Raw genomic sequence first — 18,800 nt, forward strand, 5'->3', positions numbered from 1 at the left:
GTTAATGTTTAACGCATTTTAAGAAGATGCAAGTAAAGGTACATTACAATTACACTCAAAATTTTATCGCATTGTTTATTTCGATTACATTTTCACATTTAACGTAAACGAAGAGTGCTTAAACATTTAAGTAGATAATACACTAGGTACTACTTTTAGGTGAATTATAAGCAGCCTGAGAAGTGAATAAGATCCTTCTTGACGTCGTAAGTATCTAATTAGAAAACAGCACGTACTTAAAAGAGAAAAGAGGATGAATCTTAAAGCGGTGTCTTCAAAATAGATTCTGCATGCAACAGGCGTGTATGCTAATGTTTTGAACAAGACCTGCGAATCATTGGAAATGGAGTTCTAGCTATAAATTAATTTTTTTAACGATTAATATACATTAGAAATGATATAATAATTTTAAGAATAACAGAAATAAATACGTAATAAAAAATGTACATTACAATTAACAAATAAAAATAGTTCGATGTAAAATAATTAAACACCGATACTTAATTGAATATTTAATGAATGAGTAAAAGTCAATCCTCACTACCAGAAACGAATAACGGAAGAAGAAAATAAAAAAAGTAGTTTTAGATGAAGAGATAGATCGGTTAGTACCTAAGACTAATGAGAGTTCTTATCTAAAGGGAGAATAGCCCGCCTTTGAGTGTAGTAGATAAATTAAGTTCTTTACATGATTCATAGACAGTCATTTAAACTAAGCATCGATAGATTGTCCTTTCTTCCTTTTAGCTTGTAAGATTAATTGTTATGCTGCGAGTTAGAATCAGTAACCGTCGTCTTTTGAGAATATTTTTCTTGTTTTACCATTCCGTTCTCATGTTCGATTTGTAGATATAATATAAATAAAATTTTTGCAAATCCAAACTTTCAGTGCTCAATAAATTTTATTATCGCGACCAGTTAGGTAGATTTTAATATCCAAAGGTCTTAACTACAAACTTGTGGGGTGACTGGCTACTCTACATATGATAACAGACTTAATAACATTATTTAATTAAAAAACACGCGTAAAATTAAAATAATAACTAAATAACCCTAATCGGTTCAGATTTGTGTTTCACTATTATAAGGGGAAAAAATGGAACCTTTACTGTGAAATATTTTACTTGACTATTGCCTGATTGGACTTTAAGTCCAATTCATACTATAGGTCAATTCACGGTCACAATAATGTAAAACATTATAGCATACACACCAAAATATCAGTATTGATATTATAAAGAACGATCAAGACACGGCCCAGTCAATTGACCACTGTATTTCCTTCCAATGATATTTTGATCTAATCGTGACTTAATCGATAGTAGGTGCAAATCGAGCTTTATGATTTCTACGTCTTTGAATGGGTGTAAAGTTCGATCATGCTAAGTAGCGTTTTATTTCACTTACGAAATTGATATTGTTCATTATCTTATAAACTTAACAGTAAATATTTGCTTGTTAAGATATAATTCTGAGCAGTTGAAGATTAGCAACAGTCTTACAATTTAAGCGAATCCTAGAACATTCTGTAACCTTTAAAAAAATTGTATCATTCGGGAGCATATTCTCGAACTTTTAGATCTCACAATATTATTCACTATTCTTCAAATATTTGTACTTATCATTCAGCAATGTTTTCAAACCTTCTACAAAATTTTAAAACATTCTCGAATCCTATATACGTAAGGCATTCAGGAAAATATGTGACATTCTGTAACGTTCTGAGCAGATGTCGGAATAAAAAAAAAAAACTTTTGGGTGTTTCATTCCCACCAGCCACTAATTCTGGTGGGCGGGCAGTCCCTCCGGACTACGCCGGATGGCCCTCTTCAGCCTGCTTACGGGAATCGTGGGAATGGGTGGGTGGTGGTTCAGGTGAGAAAGTTGTGACGGACGAAATAAAGACAGAAGAGAATGAAAGATTATCTGTGGAAATATTACTGCCTCGGCATTTGCCTAGGTGATCCAAGGAAACCACAGAAAAACTTGGACCAAGGCAGACGGACCCGGAATCGAACCGCCGTCCTCCCGAATGCTAAGCAATGGTCTAGACCTCTAGGCCATATGCCGCTCGGTGAGATATCGGAATTCAATTAACACTTTTACCGATTTTCTGCATGGAATTCTTTGGGACGATAGTCTTTCATCCCCCATATTATTGAAACCAACCCTTGCAGCAGTAAACCGAAGCCTTCTCCATGGACGGAAGAAGGCTATCATACCATATAATCCTCATGAGACTGCGGGATTTAGTTGGCAGAAAGACAAACTACATTTACCATTATATTGATTTCGTTTTCTAGTAATAGTACACAAGATATGATCAAAAGTTTCTCGCTACACCACTTCTAAAAAAACAGTATTTTTTATGCAGCAAATTCAGTAGATTTAGAAATAAAGCGAGGGAATTTAGTCAAGCATGATCTTCACTTTTATAAGTATAATGTGCTTTGTTTTCTGTCTAAACAGCTGATTTGTAAATGTAAAATGTAGCATCGTGCTACAGATGGCGCTCACTGTGCCGTTTGTAGTATTTTCTGAAACGCACTGTTAAGACAGCAGGTAAAAGTTGGTCTGTGTTCTGTCGGAGCTGCCTGCGACGCGCTGATGAGATCCAAAAAGATCGAAATCGCGATCCGCGTCTGGCAGTTTCGACGGAATGCAGACCACTTCGAATTATTTTATTCAACTGATTTGTATTTCTGCAGGGGTTATCATAGAAATTATTCATCGTATTCAGATCACAATAAACCAGAATTTCCCTTATTCAAAGTTAATTTTTGCGCAACATAAAGCCGTAATTTAACAGCTAAAAGATACAAACGTTCGTACATACGTACATGGGTACAGTAGACGTGTTGTTGCTCGCTAATGGGTCTTTTGTTAATTTTTTGTTCTGATGTTTAGATTGTAAAGCGGCTGTTGAAAATGTGAAATTCACGTTTTTGCAAAACGGATACAGAGACGTCTATTTTTAGGATACTGCACAAACAGCTATGGTATCTGGCACTCTTTACTCTCAAGAGCAAATGCATGAACATTTGCTTTCGTTAAAACGAATGTAATGCTCATGTCTACAACAATATTTACGATGATGAAGATTTAAAAAGTGAAATGATGCTGTCCTTATTCCTCTCGAAAACTTCATTTAATCGTCTGAAACGTAATTTAATTTACTTTCCGCTTTCAATCATGATTGGATAACGTGATAGGTAGGTATATACAAAAGTATTTTTGCTTTGACCTCTATCAGATTCATCAAAGCGTTTGTTTTTTCACCCGATATTCAATTTCACACCGGAATGAAAATAAATTGGAATCTAAAACCGTACAGTCAATAAGATTAAATAGATCATGACCGGATTTAACCATTTAACTATTAAAAAGAACTTAGTTTGACATTATTTTTGTAATAATTAAGAAACTAATTCTAAATCGGAAAACTGAAAGCATACTGAAAGTGTTTTCATGATATTTTATTCGCTATTTGAAATGATATGATCATCGAATTTTAATCTAATCTATAACTAAAATGTTTCTATTAAAAATATCTTTATGTCAATATTTATTGTTTATTCTAATAATTAAACTGCTTATTACAAAAACACAACTTTTAGTACAAAAAAGAGAACTGTAGGTACCTAAAGTAAAAGTGAATATTGTCATAGGTACAAAAGAGGACATAGGGTAGGTACTGTCTATCCAGAAAAAATATACTGTTAGGAATAGAAAAATTAGTTTTATATGGTTGTTGATGATCTTTGACACATTTTTAGGACAATAACGCGAGTGAAATTGCCGGTAAAACATATCATGAAGTTTTGTACATACATTTTCAGGGGTACAGGATAGGTCACAGGTTACCTTTTATCCAAAAAAGGGATACTGCTCCCGATGGATAGAAAAATTACTTTTATGTGATCGTCGATGATTTTTGACACATCTTTATACTAATAAAAACTTTGATCTTGATTTTTTACAAAAATCACGATTTTTGTCACTCTTGATGGTTTTCAATTTCAAAATCACAAAAATAAAACTAATACATATGTAAAAGAAAGCGGTCAATATCATAATTTACAATTATGAAGTGTTAAAAATCTAAAATATTTTTCATTTAAGTCGGTGTTTCAGAAGCAGTACGACCTATCGAAATAGATCATGTACAATTTTTTGATTACATTTTATTTTCATGTTGTATCAAAACTCTCCTTTATTTGTTTTATTTCTTAATTGATGATTGTATTGTGTACTAAATACATAAGGATATGTCCTACACTAAACAGGATATTATTCAAGAAAACCTATACTCAAGAATATTTCCTGTATGGAATTCTACACTGGAAATTATGATTATAAGATTATCGAGCAAAATACCGATGCGAAAGTTAAAAAATACGACACTTCTCGTGCTAAAGGCGTAAAATCGAATATTCTATTCCAATTTGCATTCATAAAATGAACATAGAAGAAAAGCGCTCGTGTAATTACTGTGAGATGGAGGATATTTTCCATACTTTGAGAAGTGATAATCATGTGAAAAAGCACGTAGAATCTTATGGTACTATACACTTAACACTCTTTAGCGAATTCACTTGGCTATTTAGAATTTTAAATGCGTATTGTTGGTATGTATCTACGGTTTCAAAAATGTTCCAGGTTATCTGCACTGGTAGATTGCGTGGGTAAAAGAAATGATTGAGCTACTTACCATGTAATTGTCTCCATGCTTGTTACGAAGCATATGTGCAGCATGTCGTTGTCCTTGTTTGTACGTCTGCTTTGAGACGGCAGACGGGAACCATAGCGCTATTATCCTTTCGGTGACGTAACTCAAATCCATTCCTGCAGTTCCGCTGCACCTTATGCTACTTTTTGTTGAACGGGGTTGAGTTGTAAAAGCGTCGCCATAACTCACCCCGCTGTACGATGCTAACATCTGCAACAATAGAAAGAAATTATAACATTTTGTGGAAACCAACTGGTCAACTGTTTTATTTTTATTTTAATTAATTGCGGTTGATTAATTAAAATCGGAGTTTTGCTTTTGCAGTAGTGAATTCAGTTTTAAATTCTAGAAAACGTAAAAGAATATAGCTGCACAAATTTACCAGAAATTAATAAAATTTAAAAAAATTTTTGTATAAAAAATTATACACACACACATATGCACGGTCACACACACACACACAGATACATAAACACATACATAAGTAAGTGTAATAAATGTTCTCTTTTAAACGGAGTTAAGAAGCCTAGACAAAAATTTTCACTCTCTCCAGACTCTCTTAGGTGTTTTCTCTCACAGTCTCCGTATGAGAGACTCGAACGATAAAATTGTTAATTCAGAGATTCGAGTCTCTCACAGAGAGACTGAATGAATAAAACTGAAAAATTGAGTGACTCAAGTCTCTCATAGAAAGACTGGGATCTCTGAAATATGTTGAACTTAGAAAATTTTAACCATGTCTATCGAGACACCACTTGTTGAGAGATTCGAGTCTCTCGTTCAGAGACTGGATACGAAATGAGAATCTCTGTATGAGCGACTCGAGTCTCTCGTTCAGAGACGCTAAACAGTTATTTCGACAGTCTCTCTTAGCGACACCAAAGAGACTCGATGAGAGACGGAGACTCGAGTCTTGCTTTCAGAGACTCTGAGAGACTGAACATTTTTATCTCGGATCTCTAGTATGAAAAATAGTATAATATTTAATAATACGATAAAATTCAGCAATAGGGAAAATATGCTCGAAAATCATATCTTCTCCGAATGGAGAATTTTTAAATTTCTATCAATTATTTATCTAAGCTGTTTATTCACCTATATAATAGAAGGTGATTTACGATTGAAGTTGGAGAAAATTTTATATAGTAAATATGTATATTTTTATGTTTCAAAGGGATTATCAACTACATGTGATGGTTAAAATCAATTACCATTTATAACAAACAATAAATTTTCTCAATAATATCCTGGCACCTCCACCATTTTATTTATAAATTTACTGATGAAGCAATTGGTAACAATTTAGAAAATACCTAATTAAATATATTGGCCCAATTTTTCAGTTAGAAATGTAATAGTTTCGTTACAATGCAGTTTTAAGTACTTAATTAGTAATTAGTATTAATTACTTTTTTTCATGCGTAGCTTCTAGATACGCTTTCAAATACATGACAAAGTCAAATTACAATGCTCTAACATGATTTAAACCGTTAATCACATGTGGGTAAAGTGTGTAGATGACAAGCACATTTACGCAGTCTTACAACAAGCCAGCAACTTTATTGGACGTAAATTAAAGCTGTTTCACGCCTCCAGGATACCTGCACAGAACTTTATACGTAATAAATCGATCATTTCCGTACTTATGTGCGCGTATCTTTTACTGTCAACCTAGACTGTTTCCGTATGTTGCAAAAGTTTGCCTGTACCTACACTTTCAGTAATCGATGTTTATTGCTGTAAATGTTCACGTTACTCATTGTTTTAAATCGCAATATATTCTTATTGGTACAGGATAATTATGTCTTTAGGGCATTTGAAACTGTATTGACATACAAGTAAAATTAAATTATAATATACTTCGTTTACTTTCTGTAGCGATGTGACCTTCAGTTTGACCGGCGCAAAGTAGAAAAGAACAGCACTAGGCCAGAAAAAGAAGGAGACAACTCTCGGCCAAACTCTTAACCGGCGAGGAGCGTATAATCCGTATAGTACCGTACGGAAAAATTCACCATTTTATTAACTACAATTGCATTGCTCAAATGTGCTGTTACTGGTACAATTTACTACTGAAAATATCAACGAGATGCTTATTTATATTTGAAGACATTAAAGGCTTTAACGTTTGTTTTCGACTCGCACTACTATTCATGGTTGAACAAAACTTTTGGCAGGTGTTGTATGAGAAAGTATGTTTAATGAACAAGAGTCAAGAGTATAATGAGCTTTTTTCTCCCTACCTACGATTTTGCCAGCGCGCATTCAAGACATTGGAAGGGAAACATCGCTAGAGAAAGTAAATGAAGTATAATTATCCATATAATTAGCTGTTAATGTTTAACGCATTTTAAGAAGATGCAAGTAAAGGTACATTACAATTACACTCAAAATTTTATCGCATTGTTTATTTCGATTACATTTTCACATTTAACGTAAACGAAGAGTGCTTAAACATTTAAGTAGATAATACACTAGGTACTACTTTTAGGTGAATTATAAGCAGCCTGAGAAGTGAATAAGATCCTTCTTGACGTCGTAAGTATCTAATTAGAAAACAGCACGTACTTAAAAGAGAAAAGAGGATGAATCTTAAAGCGGTGTCTTCAAAATAGATTCTGCATGCAACAGGCGTGTATGCTAATGTTTTGAACAAGACCTGCGAATCATTGGAAATGGAGTTCTAGCTATAAATTAATTTTTTTAACGATTAATATACATTAGAAATGATATAATAATTTTAAGAATAACAGAAATAAATACGTAATAAAAAATGTACATTACAATTAACAAATAAAAATAGTTCGATGTAAAATAATTAAACACCGATACTTAATTGAATATTTAATGAATGAGTAAAAGTCAATCCTCACTACCAGAAACGAATAACGGAAGAAGAAAATAAAAAAAGTAGTTTTAGATGAAGAGATAGATCGGTTAGTACCTAAGACTAATGAGAGTTCTTATCTAAAGGGAGAATAGCCCGCCTTTGAGTGTAGTAGATAAATTAAGTTCTTTACATGATTCATAGACAGTCATTTAAACTAAGCATCGATAGATTGTCCTTTCTTCCTTTTAGCTTGTAAGATTAATTGTTATGCTGCGAGTTAGAATCAGTAACCGTCGTCTTTTGAGAATATTTTTCTTGTTTTACCATTCCGTTCTCATGTTCGATTTGTAGATATAATATAAATAAAATTTTTGCAAATCCAAACTTTCAGTGCTCAATAAATTTTATTATCGCGACCAGTTAGGTAGATTTTAATATCCAAAGGTCTTAACTACAAACTTGTGGGGTGACTGGCTACTCTACATATGATAACAGACTTAATAACATTATTTAATTAAAAAACACGCGTAAAATTAAAATAATAACTAAATAACCCTAATCGGTTCAGATTTGTGTTTCACTATTATAAGGGGAAAAAATGGAACCTTTACTGTGAAATATTTTACTTGACTATTGCCTGATTGGACTTTAAGTCCAATTCATACTATAGGTCAATTCACGGTCACAATAATGTAAAACATTATAGCATACACACCAAAATATCAGTATTGATATTATAAAGAACGATCAAGACACGGCCCAGTCAATTGACCACTGTATTTCCTTCCAATGATATTTTGATCTAATCGTGACTTAATCGATAGTAGGTGCAAATCGAGCTTTATGATTTCTACGTCTTTGAATGGGTGTAAAGTTCGATCATGCTAAGTAGCGTTTTATTTCACTTACGAAATTGATATTGTTCATTATCTTATAAACTTAACAGTAAATATTTGCTTGTTAAGATATAATTCTGAGCAGTTGAAGATTAGCAACAGTCTTACAATTTAAGCGAATCCTAGAACATTCTGTAACCTTTAAAAAAATTGTATCATTCGGGAGCATATTCTCGAACTTTTAGATCTCACAATATTATTCACTATTCTTCAAATATTTGTACTTATCATTCAGCAATGTTTTCAAACCTTCTACAAAATTTTAAAACATTCTCGAATCCTATATACGTAAGGCATTCAGGAAAATATGTGACATTCTGTAACGTTCTGAGCAGATGTCGGAATAAAAAAAAAAAACTTTTGGGTGTTTCATTCCCACCAGCCACTAATTCTGGTGGGCGGGCAGTCCCTCCGGACTACGCCGGATGGCCCTCTTCAGCCTGCTTACGGGAATCGTGGGAATGGGTGGGTGGTGGTTCAGGTGAGAAAGTTGTGACGGACGAAATAAAGACAGAAGAGAATGAAAGATTATCTGTGGAAATATTACTGCCTCGGCATTTGCCTAGGTGATCCAAGGAAACCACAGAAAAACTTGGACCAAGGCAGACGGACCCGGAATCGAACCGCCGTCCTCCCGAATGCTAAGCAATGGTCTAGACCTCTAGGCCATATGCCGCTCGGTGAGATATCGGAATTCAATTAACACTTTTACCGATTTTCTGCATGGAATTCTTTGGGACGATAGTCTTTCATCCCCCATATTATTGAAACCAACCCTTGCAGCAGTAAACCGAAGCCTTCTCCATGGACGGAAGAAGGCTATCATACCATATAATCCTCATGAGACTGCGGGATTTAGTTGGCAGAAAGACAAACTACATTTACCATTATATTGATTTCGTTTTCTAGTAATAGTACACAAGATATGATCAAAAGTTTCTCGCTACACCACTTCTAAAAAAACAGTATTTTTTATGCAGCAAATTCAGTAGATTTAGAAATAAAGCGAGGGAATTTAGTCAAGCATGATCTTCACTTTTATAAGTATAATGTGCTTTGTTTTCTGTCTAAACAGCTGATTTGTAAATGTAAAATGTAGCATCGTGCTACAGATGGCGCTCACTGTGCCGTTTGTAGTATTTTCTGAAACGCACTGTTAAGACAGCAGGTAAAAGTTGGTCTGTGTTCTGTCGGAGCTGTCTGCGACGCGCTGATGAGATCCAAAAAGATCGAAATCGCGATCCGCGTCTGGCAGTTTCGACGGAATGCAGACCACTTCGAATTATTTTATTCAACTGATTTGTATTTCTGCAGGGGTTATCATAGAAATTATTCATCGTATTCAGATCACAATAAACCAGAATTTCCCTTATTCAAAGTTAATTTTTGCGCAACATAAAGCCGTAATTTAACAGCTAAAAGATACAAACGTTCGTACATACGTACATGGGTACAGTAGACGTGTTGTTGCTCGCTAATGGGTCTTTTGTTAATTTTTTGTTCTGATGTTTAGATTGTAAAGCGGCTGTTGAAAATGTGAAATTCACGTTTTTGCAAAACGGATACAGAGACGTCTATTTTTAGGATACTGCACAAACAGCTATGGTATCTGGCACTCTTTACTCTCAAGAGCAAATGCATGAACATTTGCTTTCGTTAAAACGAATGTAATGCTCATGTCTACAACAATATTTACGATGATGAAGATTTAAAAAGTGAAATGATGCTGTCCTTATTCCTCTCGAAAACTTCATTTAATCGTCTGAAACGTAATTTAATTTACTTTCCGCTTTCAATCATGATTGGATAACGTGATAGGTAGGTATATACAAAAGTATTTTTGCTTTGACCTCTATCAGATTCATCAAAGCGTTTGTTTTTTCACCCGATATTCAATTTCACACCGGAATGAAAATAAATTGGAATCTAAAACCGTACAGTCAATAAGATTAAATAGATCATGACCGGATTTAACCATTTAACTATTAAAAAGAACTTAGTTTGACATTATTTTTGTAATAATTAAGAAACTAATTCTAAATCGGAAAACTGAAAGCATACTGAAAGTGTTTTCATGATATTTTATTCGCTATTTGAAATGATATGATCATCGAATTTTAATCTAATCTATAACTAAAATGTTTCTATATAACACAGACATAACTCAAAATTGGTTGGATTATCTGCTAAACACCATTTTGATTGATTCTCTATAAACACACATACCTACATGGCTTCTAAAAGAAAAATTTTGTGTGTAGCTGATTTTTCTGAACGATTTCATTTGTAACATTCTAACCATAAAAATATTTCGTATTGTATTGGTAGATACGAGGGCTGTTCAAAAAGTATTGGGAATTTTGAATTTTCCCGGGTTACATATGCTCGATTTTCGATTGGAAGTCATGTCTCTCACTTAAACCGATAAGTTCGATCATGTTGAATGTTCAGTTAATTTTTGACAGCTGCTTTGCTTGCACGTATTTTGACTCGTAGTCGATTTTTGCCTATTCCAAAAAATTGACCAAAAAATCTGTATCAAATTTTGTGTGAAGAACAAAATTAAGTGCGGGGACGCATTCCGAATATTGACTGTGGCATATGGTGAAGCCACCTTTAACCGAAGCAACGTTTATCGGTGGTACAAAATGTTCTTAGAGGGCCGAGAAGATGTGAATGACGAAAAGCATGCCGGATTCCCGAGCACGTCAACAACAGAAGAAAACATTGATGAAGTGAAGAAACTACTTAGTATTGGCCAATCGTCGTATCATCGTTGGAGAAATTGTTGGAGACCTAAACATATCTATTGGTTCCTGCCATTCGATTTTTACCAATGATTTGAGACAGGTCGCCACGAAATTCGTACCAAAATTGCTCAATTTCGATCAAAAACATCATTGCATTAACATTTCTAAGGAGTTGTTCGACTCTGTCCATGATGACCCTAATTTGCTCCAGAGGGCCATAACTGGAACGAATCATGGATTTATTGTTATGACGTAGAAACCAAAGCTCAATCATCCCAATAGAAGCTGCCGCTCGAGCCGCCAAGTTAAATATGTGAAAGTTTTGCTTGTAGTTTGCTTCGATTGCAGGGGCGTGATGCATCATGAATTCTTGCCACAGGTAGAACGGTTAATAAGGAATATTACCTCCAAGTTATGCGCAATTTGCGCAAAGCAATCCGCTAGAAACACCCGAATTTATGGATAACGATAACGCCCTTGCTCACACATCGTTGCTTGTGCGCGAATTTTTGACTAAAAATAACACACTAATTAAACCGCAGCCACCCTATTCCCCAGAGCTGGCTCCCTGTGACTTTTTCTTGTTCCCGAAACTTAAAAAGCCCATGAAAAGACGACGCTACGCTACGATTGAGGAGATAAAAACGGCATCGAAGGAGGAACTGAACAAGATCACAAAATATGATTTTTTGAAGTGCTTCGAGGAAAAAACGTTGGCATATGTGTATAATATCTTGTGGGGATTACTTTAAGGATGACAAAATAGGTATTCATGAATAACTAAATAAATATTACAAAAACACAAAATTCGAAATACTTTTTGAGAGACAGACCTCGTATTGTCGAATCTCTAAACATGTACCTTCTACACATTCATTATTATCTGACCAAAACAAATTAATATTAAACTGCTCGTTTCTTGAGCCTTGTATTAAATTGATTTGTGACGACTATTTACAAATGTCTTTTTACTATCGTAACCAAAAATTCCTTGTTGAAATTGTAGATGAAAGTCCAATATTCACTTGCTAAGTAAAAACGTTCTTCATCTAAACTTTATTTAGGATCATATTGACGTAATCATTTTCCGTAAAAATACCAAGTTTTTATGGTTGACAACGTATTTAAACATTTTCTTACCTTATTCCCAACCGGCTCATGTCTAACTGGCTCATGATGAGTATGCTGCAAACAAACAGAAAAACGCTATTAGTGGTTTTCTTCTATTAACTTACGATCTGAATCTTTTAAAAAGTAAAAAATTCCTAAGCAATTCATGAACATGTGCTAAACAATATAACGCTGTGATAATTAAATTATCGAGGAAAGCGAAATGTTGAAGATACGTTAGTGTTCAAAAATTTATAAAAGGAAGTAAGTACAAAGTGTAAATGTTACTAGCAAAAGTGGAACGAGTAAATAACAGCATTTTCTTCATTTAAAGTTATAAAGAAGATCAATAATGTTTATGATAACTATAACCGATTAATAGTATATATGTGTAATGTAAAATGTTTTCAATTGTTCAATATATTTTAAATCAATTTTCTGCAGAAAGAAATTACGGAAAAGCAATTAAAAATCTTTAAATATATTATAAAATAAGAATTATAGAAGTATGAAATACTTAGGAGTAGACAAAATCTAAATAATTTATTTCGGCTTCATTGAAGATTCTTATATTTGAACACTTTTATAAGAACATTAAAAAAAATAGAAAAAAGAGATTTGGAGATGGAAATGGCTCGCTGATTTTAATTTTTTTAACACAACTTTTGATACTTTTTGTTACATAAGTTCAATTTCGTTGATACATCTACACTATTTCGACATCCCAGATTCACAGCTGTCCAGGAGTCATTCAGTCTGTCATCTGGTGCATTAATTATATACATACTTCAATTATATTATCAGCATTACAGATATTATAATCTGTTTTAGTTGTATTACCTATGCGGTAAACGGTACTAGTAATAGATGGCAGTATAATAAACAAATTCAATAATAATACACAAATTTAATAAAAAAGAAATCAACAATGGACTATTTCAATTGAAACCATGCTTAAGACAATTAAAAAAATAAATCTACATTAACACAAAATTTATATGGATCAACTGCCTGATTTTTGCTAGCAAGGGAACAGATTGCGAGTTTTTATTGTAATATACATGTAGTAGTTAATCTAATATGAGGAATTCACGATATATACGCAAGATAGACGATATGCGTAAGTGAATTCTGATGCTAATTGATCTAATCGATTTTATACTTCATAAGCAGCAACTTTTATTTTCCACATGAGAGCTTAAAATATGTGAACACAGTCGTTGTCTTCCTCGATTCCGGTTATTTAATAAAAATGTCGAAGATCTCTCCTGACAATATATATAAATACTACTGGTAACAATAATCTAGCCATTGTGGAATCTCAAAAGAGTGGCTTCTGATCAACAATAAGATGCAGATCTACCAGGAAATGGAAAAAAAAACTAAAGCGAAACACCCACAGAGCAGAGCAGAACTGATCTTCCTTAATAATGAGTTGGAACGGGGCCCGGTGGGAGGTCAAGAAAGTACTAAAACGCCTACGGAAGCAGAGCACAGCAGTTTTGAATTAACATAGAAAGATGCAGTGTCGACTTTTAAAGAAATATAACATTTTCTAAACCTCTTTTTGTGTAATAACAGTTACGGCTGAAAGAACATTCTATAGGCAACAAGGCCATGGGACTAGTTCTGAATACGTACTTACGAGTAGGTACTGATAAAAACCTTCAATATAATTTCACCTCTTGTACTCATTTGTACTTCCCAGAAAAGTAAAATCCGTCAGAAACAACTTTTAATAATAACATAAAGATTTGATGTAAATGAACTATAAGAAATTTACTTAAGTCTTTGGATTATCTGCTACCTGCGATGATACGAGGTGTTGACCGTATATTCAACATGGATTTTTCATCAACCAGAACTTTCAAACTGTAGAGTCTCACAATCTTAACACAACTCTCATAAGCTTTAGATTGATTAATTATATTTCTGTTTGTGAAACCTAAAACTGTAGTAATATCATGTATAACGGATTCTTTAGCTAATAAGGTGTTTGGTGTCTGTACATGAAAACTCCGACGGTTCATCAAGAGCGTGGACCTTTGCTAACCCAGCAGTTTTAGATAAGCTACATGTTTTTTTAATTTATTTTTCAGATTTAGATATTGTTTACTTCTTTTGTTCGTTTCAATCTCCCAATAAAATTATGATTTTCAAGTTTTAATTTTTTCAAAAATTGATTTTGTTCTGTATTGTTCTAAATGTAAAAGTATGAAATAAAGTTATTTTATTTACCATTTCACTATAAGGTGACTAATCATAATCTTAATTTGTCTATCTGCCTTGAGCTAGTCTTAATATTTTTCTAAAACTAGAACATCCCAAATCCTTAACTATTTACAAAGAATAGCCTAACCTGAGTTTTCCGCTATCAAGAGGGTAGCGGAGAACTTATACTTAAATTTGGCTACTGCTGTTAATTAATTGCTAATATTCTATTTAGAAAACTCATACTTACATTTGTTTATTGCTTTAATTAATTTTCAATTTACTGTATCAGTAAAATAATTGTTTAATTTTTACTGACACATAAATGGATGCAACAGTTACAAATTGCATTCTTACAGCTCCAATAATGTCGAGTACAGTTTGTATAAAGGCTCTTTTATTGTTCAAACACCACTTAAATTCTGAAAACAACTTTATTCCGCCCAGTTACATTGTTCTGTATGAGACGTGAAAGGCATTTTACTTCACCTTATCCTTAAATCTCTTTTAAAACTTTGCAGTTCGTCAAACGGCCTTTTATAGCAAGAAAACCTCGTACTGCCTTTTTCGTCTTTACCAGCGATGAACGTGATGTTGACAGATTCGCTGTTTGAAACTTCAAACGGATTCAGTCAGTACGCCACTTTGAAACGCGAACGAAAAGCGAATAAGAATGATTTATAACTGACTGATTGAATGGAACATTGATGAAATGGCATATAATAATAGTACACCGGACGTGAAAATTGTACTTGATATATGTAGGTACAAGGTTGTTGCTATATTTTCGCCATGTTTGATATTAGGAAAATTATCTAAAATATAGTGAAATTATCTCGTAACAGAGCATCCTAGAAACGCAAATCACTGGTTGTTTGAATGAACATTCGACAATTAATAATAAATGTTATACGGGCTAGAAAAAAAAATAAATAAGTATTGCGGCGATTCTAGTTCTTGTATCGTCCGTTGATAAGCGACTAAAGCCTATCTAAACGTTTTCTCGCAAGTAGCAAAAAGTATCTAATAAATAAGGCAGACATCACGTCACTAGCCCTACTCTTACTGATGAGTCCAGGCGTGCCCTAAAGACTGGGGCGATCTCTCTTTTTTTTTTCGCTAAAGTAGTGATGTTTTCGAATAAAAAACGCAACCTTCACAGTGTTTCAGCTCCAGGTACTGTAGCGACTTACTTCTGTCTCGCCATCATATCTCGATACGTCTTAGTTCTGATAGCTTCCGCCAGGAGACCAAAGCTCTCTAGCCGCTTTCCCGCAAGCTACGAAAAGTGTCTAATAAAGCAGACAGATAAGTCCATATCTACCCGCGGGATGAAAACCACTACACCTAGATCGCGATTTCTGACTTATCTAATCCCTATCACCACATCATATGTAATTTCGATAAGTCACAGACTAAACCAACGTTACCCCATATAATTATGATTATTAATGTCAATTAAACTAATTATTACTAATAAATATCTAGAGACAACGAGATAAAATCTAATTGTTAGATAAATGTTGTTTTCAATTGGCCCAGGGCCAAAAAAAGTGAACTGCATGGGTCAATCTGAAAACATTTGAGGAAATTATACTATTTACAAATGGAATGTACTTTTCTGGATCAATTCCTCGAGAAGTATGAGCAAATTATGAAAACGATCAAATACTTGTCGAAGAGTATCCAAAAGGATTTAAAACAGTTTACCAAGTTTCTTCTGCTTAGTTACCTTCTACTTATCTATAAAAGTCGTTAATTTATTAAGTATTTCTAGTTTATCATAAATGTAATTTTAGTACTTCGGCAATTGGAAATTGAGTATTCAAAATACCGACAAGCGATGTTAAGAATGTTTAACGGATGTGAAATTTGGTTCACGTTTTGGTTGAACTTTTATTATGTATATCTTGTGCATGTCGCAATGTTACATATATAATCGAAACTGTAGGATATGTTGTTGCATCTCACTGTGCTTCGGATGTAATCGATGGCCACAATAAAACTGCCATTTCGTACAAGTAACCTAACGCTTCTCGAAGATCGATTGCTGGTAATATTAACGCTACGTACGTATGATATACGTGTTCGTTCACCGTTATTAACTTATAAATATACTCCATTAAACCTGTTTATCTTTAAAGAGGTTAATAAAAAAGGAATCAATGCTGATAATTTCCTCTTACAGCACACAAATTGGTCCTATTTATAATTTTATTAACACACAAGAACTATTTTTATCAATGAAACCTGTTAAAAAACGAAGATAATCATTTGATCCAAAGAAGTGTTTAAGTGTTAGTTTGTGTTAATGAGCTTGCTCCATCTTGCGGTTACTATATCTTTTTACCTTATAGTTAAATAACTGATAAGTCTTGATTTCAGATTCACTAATATTAATATAGTATAAAATTATTCTTTAAATCCATTAAGCTAGCAAAATAAAGTGGTCAAAATTAATGTCAAAAATGCTGAAGTTAGTTTTTTTTAGGGGTAAGTTTGGTGTCAAAGTCAGTAATTAGGGGCTCATAAACTGCCAGAGATATTTAGTACTATGGTTCAGTACACAATGTTATTGAAATGAATAGTGAAAATCTTTGACATTTTTTGAGCACCATAAGTTTTATCCTTGACATCAAATTGCCCTTAAAAGGCTCTTTTAATAACACTTTTGAACTTGGACTCTGGTATCAAGGATGTCATTGTTACTTTTTCAATTATCTTAAAATCAACTGCCTCATAATAAAGATAGATCACTTACTAAGCCTTTGTAAAAAAAATTGCGAAGTTCTCAAAGACAAGTTTATATACATATTGAACTATCTTACCCAATGATTTTCAATTAAAAGCAGATATAAAGGGATGAAATGTTCTTTATTAATTGTGTAATTCCATTTTGTTATTGTATTGTGATTTCTGCTCTTAACGTAACAATTTGTGATTACACAAAAAAAAGAACAATTCGAATGTCTTCTAATATAATTTATTAACTAAGTAATCTAATAAGTATTATACCCTAGGAACTAAATAGTAAAAAATAACATTTTGAATAAATCTTATCAGACGGCGAAACGTCGGTGGAATTACACAATTAAAAAAGCACATTTCATCCCTTTATATCTGCTTTTAGTTGAAAATATCTTTATATCTATAGTATCATAAATAAAACGTTTGTTTTGACCGGATAAAATGTATACAGACAGCCTGATGGACGCGTGAATAATTTCTCTAATCGTAAAGGTGAGAATTCCGCTTTCCCGTCTGAGAAACTTATAAAACCAACTATAACTTGTACTTGACATTGTTCTTAGCCATTTATTTCATCATACAAGTTTACAATACGAAACCTACCGCACGTTTAATTTTCGCTATTGTAAGGCGATATTAACTCCATTAGGTTCAGTTACCGAAACATTAGAAGTATGATACGGTGTAAGTGAAATGACAATAATAACTTGCAATTAAAGAAGACATCTCAAGAACAAAGACCTCAAACGAAAATGCAAAAGAAACGAATTATAAACGACAGTGATATGGCTGTTATAAGAATTGTATAATGTAATGTTTCAGGGTTATCGAAAAAAAAAATCTTAAATAGCATATTCGAATAAGTGACCGCTGACAGTTCAATTAAGATAACCTTTAACATTGATCAAAAGTAATACGAATTGGCGAGATTAATGTACGTATGTTAAACATCGACGGGATTACAAAGCAATTTAATTCGCGTGGTACCTATAAATATGTTACATACGTGTATGTACCTATATATACATACTCGTAGTGCATTGCGAATATATTTTTTAAGTAAAACAATAGTAACACATTAAAACTTGAATAGTCGTTTAATTGCATAGATTGAGTGATAAGGCGTGTACACGTACGCACACATGTATTAATAAGAATAATGGTACATTGTCTACAACACGTACACAGGCTTTGTTAAGTGTACCTACCTGCAAATTTCTATTCGATTTTCAATTTCTGAAAGTACTTATACTCCTTTTGGGGCTTTGAAAGTAAAATGTTAGGATGAAACGAAACTGCGCGCACCTCTTAGTAGTAGGTACTAATTTATTTATCAACATTTTATTTTTTACATATTTTTTTCTGTTTACAAATAGTTAAGGATGTGGAATAATGTCGTAGTTTTGCGGAAATGCGAAGATTAGACTGGGGTAGAAAAGAATGGAAAGGTGCGTGGTCAACCAGTTTTAGGAGCGATGATGATTTTGATTTTATAAGGATCAATAGTGGACAAAGTTTTGCATTTC

General features: G+C 33.3%; 1 protein-coding gene across 1 annotated transcript in view; it reads right to left on the reverse strand.

Annotated features, from left to right (window-relative positions):
- Nucleotides 1–18,800, reverse strand: part of LOC108742460 (tensin) — a 122,489-nt gene that overhangs the window by 15,223 nt on the left and 88,466 nt on the right. The window contains exons 4-5 of the mRNA XM_018477683.1: nt 12,346–12,390; nt 4,712–4,939 (exon numbers count right to left, since the gene is read on the reverse strand). Of these exons, the coding sequence (XP_018333185.1) occupies nt 4,712–4,939; nt 12,346–12,390 (273 nt within the window). The remainder of the gene's footprint in view (nt 1–4,711; nt 4,940–12,345; nt 12,391–18,800) is intronic.

Source organism: Agrilus planipennis, unplaced genomic scaffold (genome assembly GCF_000699045.2).
Source record: "Agrilus planipennis isolate EAB-ADULT unplaced genomic scaffold, Apla_2.0 scaffold93, whole genome shotgun sequence".
Lineage (NCBI taxonomy): Eukaryota > Metazoa > Arthropoda > Insecta > Coleoptera > Buprestidae > Agrilus > Agrilus planipennis.